Below are 6,944 nucleotides of genomic sequence, written 5' to 3' on the forward strand. Positions count from 1 at the left end.
ACCAACGGTTAGGCAGGATGCTGTGTTAGGCATTCACTGGTACCATCCACAAAGAAAGGCTAGACATGACAGTGGTTACTTAACCCCCTCACTGGACTAAAGTCAGATGCCTGGAGTTCTAGACCTGGCTCTCCTTCTTACTAGGTCAATGACCCAGGGGTAAATAACTACATTCTAGGCTACACTTTCTTCATCTGTAAAACAGTGTTGACACCTAATTTTCTAACCTCACAGGACTGCTATGTGAAGGAAACTAGATATGGAATGAAAAAGGAATTTGAAAACTACAGATTATTTACAAGTGCTAATACTGTTACTGGTTAGAAATATACTATTTAACATAATGGAAGATGTGACTAAATTAATATATTTTAGGTTAATGCAGGCACTGAAATGAGTATTGAATACTAGGCAGGAGAAGATTTAAAAAGGATTCTCTTCTGTATCTTCTGTGATTTTTAAAAATCCATCAATCTTCCTTAACACTCAAACCATTTTCAGTCCTGGGTAGTACCACAAAATGAACACTTTTCTACACCCATATAATTAACTACATACAAGCTACTACAGTAAAAACTTGGCCACTGGCCACAGATTCTGTCTTGGAACTGTGAGGCAAATTGGTCCAAGCCTCTAACTCTACTTCAAAAGACAGTTGCCTACCACCTTCTTTAAGATCTCCAGAGGAGGAGACTTAATGATAACAGAAACCCTACTAATGATGGCAACACATGATACATTAATACTCTTGGTGTTCCTAAATACTTTAGAGTGGAAGTCAACAACAATAACAAAAAAAGGGTAACAAGTCAGATGAAAACCCTTAATAGACATTTTTATTACTATTTTTAAAAGTGTATTTTAGAAAATGAAAACCATGCTAAAAGATGCTGGTGAAACTTCCTTTTTTCTCTGCCTGATGAGACATTATTCTCTCTGAAAAAGCTATTATCTCCAGATAAAAAGACAAAGAAGCACCAAGGATTTTCTGGGCTCCACAGTTTGACTGATGTTCATTCACTCGTACCAGTGTCTTCTTTAGAGAAAGGCCACCTACCTCCCAGCTGGACTACCTCCCGCTCCTGACAGGGCTTTCTCTACCTCAAAGAGCTCAGGCAGCCTGCCCAGGGGTGTCGGCTCATCACTGCTCACAAAGACTATTCTCTTCCTGAGCTTGGGGAGCTCATTAAGATGCTGAGGATCACCAGCCAAAGGAAAAATCCCATTGCACTTTCTCTATCTTAGACAAAGTGAAAGCTGTATTTTACAGATGTGAGGTTCCCTGCCTCAAATTCCTGTGTTCTGGTCATTAAGTCTTCTTTAGGGGGAAAAGTCATAGATTAATTCAGCTTCATACCATGAGGACACTCCTTTCCTCCCTCTCTCACTCCCTCCCTTCCCCTGGTACCATTCCTCAGACTCTTTAGCATTCTTGAACACACTCCTCACAACCATGGCAGAAGGAAGGGAACAGAAGAGCTTTCAATTTTATACATACACACACACGTATAGTTTTATCCCCCTTTTTCTTCTTTAATATATATAGTTTAAAAAAAAAAAAAAAAAAGCACATGTAGGTTTTTTTTCCATTATGTTTCTTCTTTTTTCTTTCAGATCTGAGACCTGGGGAGTCACATTTTGGAAGGCAGCCATTCTGATTTCCACTCTGCTGTTTTTCCAAGCTGACTACAGAGGTCTGGTATAGAAGAAAAGAAATCATCTTCCATCTCAGAAAGCACAGCAACCTCTGCAAAGCCACCTTTCCAACAGAGACATTTAAATTACAGAGAACAGTGGGAAGCAATCTCCTCCTCAAACAGAAAAGGGTATTGCCATAGATGGGGAGTCCCCCAGTACAGGCTGAATGCATGTCATAAAATCCTGGGACGGCAGCTTTGGCTCCTTTGCCATTGCAGTCAGGAGGTGACATTTATGCTCTTGAAGGCAATAGGGTAAAAGTATCACCTTCTTTCTCAGAACCTGACAGGAGTCCATTGCATTTAATAGTCAAGGAAAACCTAATATCCAGGCCCCTCGGAAGGCCATGGTTTTATGGGCAGTTAAGAGAGAGCTTTAGTGGGAATAGTAACACACTGCTGTGATATTAAAGTGAAATTGCTTTGTTGTGTGAGGCAAATAACTCAAGTCTACTTCTGGAGGAACAATTACTTCAGGTATCCTCCTCAGACCTCCCATTTTACATCTTTGTGCCCGGGGGTTTGGAAGCCTGGAGCAATAGCCTCTCTCTCTCTTTCATATTCCAGTAGGACACTTCACTCCATTCTTTATACTCAGGTAGTAATAGCCTGACATAGAACATTGAAAAAATGTCCATGTTACTGAAACCTGCTTCTGAGCTTTCCTTGAACCAAACACTGATGAATAAGCCAAGCATTAACTTCTACTCACTCTCATGAGGGTGACAATTTCATCCATATAAGGTCTGATGTGGCTCTTCACAAAGGACACCAACATACCGAGTTGCTGGAACAGAAACTGAAAGAGAGAAGAGATCAGCAAGCTGGCACCATGTAGGATGCAGAATCCTAAGTGTACGTGCACAAACGAGGACAACTACAGAATCGGGTTTCTGCACCACTTCACCTACTGAGAAGATGCTACAAAGAAATGGACTTCAAACCTGTGGTGATGGTGGTGGGGGCCAGAAATAACTGTCAGTGGCTTTCCACACCAGGTGAGCTAGTTCCTACACAGCAGAAGCTCTGTGGCCAGGCCACTGTTGTGAGCCAATTTGTTACCTACTAGCACCATGACCTTCATTTAACGCTCTATGCTCAGCTTGTTCACTGGGAAAATGGAGATACTATTACTTATCTCCCAGATTTGTTGTAAGGATGACATAAGATAGCACATGTAAAGCACCAGAAAAGGGAAAAAATATAATCAACATCAGCTGTCATCAGCAACTGCTACTTGTTATTCATAGAATTTCAGGAGGATTTCTAGAGTCTATTGACTTAAAAATTGACATGAAAATTTTCACCAACTATAAATGTTTCCTTTGTTTACTTGGTCCTAATTTCTTACCACTTTCTAAAATAAATACAAACCAAACCCACTGCCATCGAGTTGGATCCGACTCACAGCAACCCCTCCTTGAGTTTCCGAGGCGCTATCGCTATGGAAATAGATTACCCCATCTTCCTTCTGAGGAGTGGCTAGTGGGTTTGAACCACCAGCCTTCTGGTGAGCAGTCAAATACCTTAGGCATTATATGCTACCAAAGCTCGCTCAATCAATCAATCAATCAATCAATCAATAAAGCTAACTCTTTACTATGGGTATAAATTACTCACTTAAGTAATCTCACTTGTCAACATTTTAATTATAGTAAATTTTCTTCTAACTCCTATAAGCAGCATTCACTATTTCTTTTTTGGAGGTTTGAGATTCCTATTTAAAAAAAAAAAAAAAAAGCCAAACAATTAACTCCAGGTTTTTAGGAAATTATGAGCCAAAATAGCAAGCAAACTTGGCGGGGAGTAGATAAGTAGATTTTATTTAGAGTCTTTTTAAAAAGAGGTGCCATCCAGTAAATAAAGTTCAGCCCCAAGGTTTGAGGGGGACAGTTTGATAGGAAATCCCAACTACTTTCCACGTTAAAGATGTAGCTTTAGGGTATAGTTTCTATTAGTGTTGTATGTCAACATTAAGTAGCATATCATATTCCAAAGTAAAAAGATAATTTTTTTTTTTTTTATAGATCTCTAAGCTTTTGCTTTCCTCCATAAAAGAAGATAATTTACTGATAATTTCCACCCAATCCACATTTTGAAACTTGGTAAAAAACCAAAAAACAAAACCTACTGTCATTGAGTTGATTTTGATTCATACCAACTTTTCAGGACAGAGTAGAACTACCCCATAGGGTTTCTATGGCTGTAACTTTTATGGAAGCAGATTGCCTCTCTTTCTACTGCGGAGCAGGTGGTGGGTTCAAATTAGTAGGTTCAGTTAGCAGCTGAATGCTTTATCCACTATGCCACCAAAGCTCTTTGAAACGTGGGTGAGTCAGAGATAAAAATGTTGCAAATAATGAGTAATGGACTTTTAGAACTCATTAGGTTAAGGGGTGAGGCTAACAGGACATAAATGGACTAAAAAGATTTTGGACTAATTCTATAATGACAAGGACACTAATGGTTCCTAAGGCATTTAGAAGCTGGATGCAGCATGACACAGTTTTTACTCTGCAGAGCCATCTCTATCCATCTGCTGGGCCTCTGTCATTAAATCACTGCTGACAGTTTTTGTGAAAACCCAAACCCACCGTCATCAGGTAGATTTCAACTCATAGCCACTCTTTAGGACAGAGTAGAATTGCCCCATAGGGTTTCCAAAGCTGTAAATCTTTATGGAAGCAGACTACCTCATCTTTCTCTTGCAGAGTGGCTGGTGGGTTCAAACTGCTGACCTTTTGGTTAAGAACAAAATGGTTTAACTACGATGCCACCTTGTTTTTGTGAAATGTTCCCTATAAAAAGTACATTACAGAGATCAAAGAATATGAGACACTAAGTAAAATATTGTTCTTTAGCTAATTCTGATGTGTAAAACCTGAAAAAGGACAGAAAGTCTAAGTTGGCAGAAAAGGAGGGCACTGTAGATGGCACAGAGGTCAGGGAAAACTATGAGAGAGAAAGAAGAAAAAGGCCATCTGACCCTCACTGTCATTTCTATTAGACACAAATAGGGAGGCCTCTCTGCTGGTTGAATAATAAGGAGTGGGAACACAGGCAGGCACAGACAGGTCTTATTCATAAGTAAGTAGCTTGAGGAGTCATCTCATTTCTTTTTCCTTCTAGTCTCTTTTCCTGAACTTTAGTATTTCAAAAGAATACATAATTTTTGCTACTGAAAATATGCTGGCTACATGTCCTCCCAAACTTTCCTGCTATGAGAACATGTAAAAATAATAACAAGACCATTACTAAAACTGAGACCTCTCATGTAAAGCCAGCCTTTCAAAGAACTACATCTTAAGAGAAACAGTCAACATCTGTTCACTGGCAAAAGGAGACAAAGAAATTTGTTGATCTTTTTTTTTCCCCCCATTCAACAATTTACATACATTTTGTTTCATGACATTAGTTGCAGTCCCCTCAATGTAACAGCACTCTTTCCACTGCCTTCCTGATTCCTGTTCCCATCTTTCCTGCCCCTTCCTGCCTTCTACACTTTGTTTTTTGACAAATGTTGCCCATTTGGTTTTGTATAGCTGATTGTTCTGAGAAGCATATGCCTCATGGGTTTTACTGTTCATTTTGTAGACCTGTTTATCTCCAGGAACAAGTTCAGTTCCAGGCCTGAAGGGTATGTAAGTGTCATACAATCAGGGTTTCCACCAGTCTCTATCAGACCAGTAAGCGTGGTCTTTTTTAAATTTTTAATTTTGTTCTACATCTTTCTCACACTCTGTCTAGGACTTTTTTTGTGATCCCGATCAGAATGGTCAGTTGTGGTAGTCAGGTACCATCTAGTTTGTCTAGTCTCAGGGTAGTGGTCCACTAGTCCTTTAAACTGTTTCTGAGTCTTTGATTTTCTTCACTCTTCTTTGCTCTGCATGGGAGGAGAACAATAGTTGTATCTTAGATGGTTGCTTGCAAGCTTTAAAGACCTTAGTTGCTACTCACCAAAGTAGGATATAGAACGTTGTCTTTATGAACTATGTTATGCAACTGACCTAGATCCCCTGAGACTATGGTCCTAAGCCCTCAAGCCCAGTAACTCACCCTTTGAGACATTTGGTTATGGCTTACAAGTTTACCTAACTTTGCTCCCTGTATGCTTCATATACCTGGATATATTTACAGCACATACAAATATGTATATAGAAATATTCTCATGAACCCTCATCACGGGTGTACTCCCACATGTACACCCACACCTGTTCAGTTTACATATCTACCTATGTACCCACTTGTAAAATAGCTTGTTATTACTAAAAGGCAGGTTGTGTATGTAATGTATTTACTGTTTTGGCCTTTCACTCTTGCGTATCTTCTGGTGTTTTCCTTTGCCTCTGCCATGTTGTGCTGACCACTCCCTTACTGTATATTGCCTTTCCCTCCACCCAAATTAATATGTGTCTACTGGCTGGCGGTTCAAACCCACCAGCCACTCCTCGGAAGGAAGACTGGGCAATTTACTCCTGTAGAGATATCGCCTCAGAAACCCAAGGAGGGGTCACTGTAAGTTGGAACCGACTCGACAGCGGTGAGTTTGGTTTTTTTTTTTTGACTGTTAGTGATTTTCTGAAATTTGTTGATCATGATGTGGGTTCTAGATAGGAAAAAATTCTCCCCTAAGAACTCATATTGTCAGACCTATCTTCAAATTATGGATTTTGGGGTTTATTTTAACTATCTGTGTGGCGTGGGAACTCAAAGCCAGGAAATTAACTTAAAATTCTGCTGAGCTGAAAAAATACCCTCGATTACCTGGCAGATCTCTGGAAGGATGCAATTTCACAGCAGATTTTATAGTACTGTCCCAGGTAAAGCCTAGCTGAATATGATTACATGATCCAAAATTATAAAACAAATAAGGAAATATACCATTTCAAGTATGATTCAGCAGAAACAGTAAGTAACAGAATTATTTCCATCAAGGAACCTATCTATATTGAAATGATTAAATAGATCATATAAAATAAGTCTGTTTAAATGTTTAAACACCAAAGCAAAAGATGACGAAATTGAAGATTTTTACCAACTTCTGCAGTCTGAAATTGACCAAATATGAAATCAAGATGTATTGATAATTACTGGTGATTGGAATGTAAAAGCTGGAAACAAAGAAGCAATGTAGTTGGAAGATAAGGCCTTGGTGACAGAAATGACACTACAGACCACAGGATAGAATTTTGCAAAACCAATGATTTGTTCATTGCAAATACTTTCTTTCAACAATATAAATGGTGA

The 6,944-nt window shown here is 39.2% G+C and overlaps 1 protein-coding gene across 1 annotated transcript in view; it reads right to left on the reverse strand.

Moving 5' to 3' along the window:
- The window catches only part of MTOR (mechanistic target of rapamycin kinase), a 187,749-nt gene that overhangs the window by 117,345 nt on the left and 63,460 nt on the right, over window positions 1-6,944 (reverse strand). The window contains exon 20 of the mRNA XM_007942626.2: window positions 2,410-2,496. Within this exon, the coding sequence (XP_007940817.1) occupies window positions 2,410-2,496 (87 nt within the window). The remainder of the gene's footprint in view (window positions 1-2,409; window positions 2,497-6,944) is intronic.

This window comes from Orycteropus afer, unplaced genomic scaffold, assembly GCF_000298275.1.
Source record: "Orycteropus afer afer isolate SDZICR_OR568_19922 unplaced genomic scaffold, OryAfe1.0 scaffold00094, whole genome shotgun sequence".
Lineage (NCBI taxonomy): Eukaryota > Metazoa > Chordata > Mammalia > Tubulidentata > Orycteropodidae > Orycteropus > Orycteropus afer.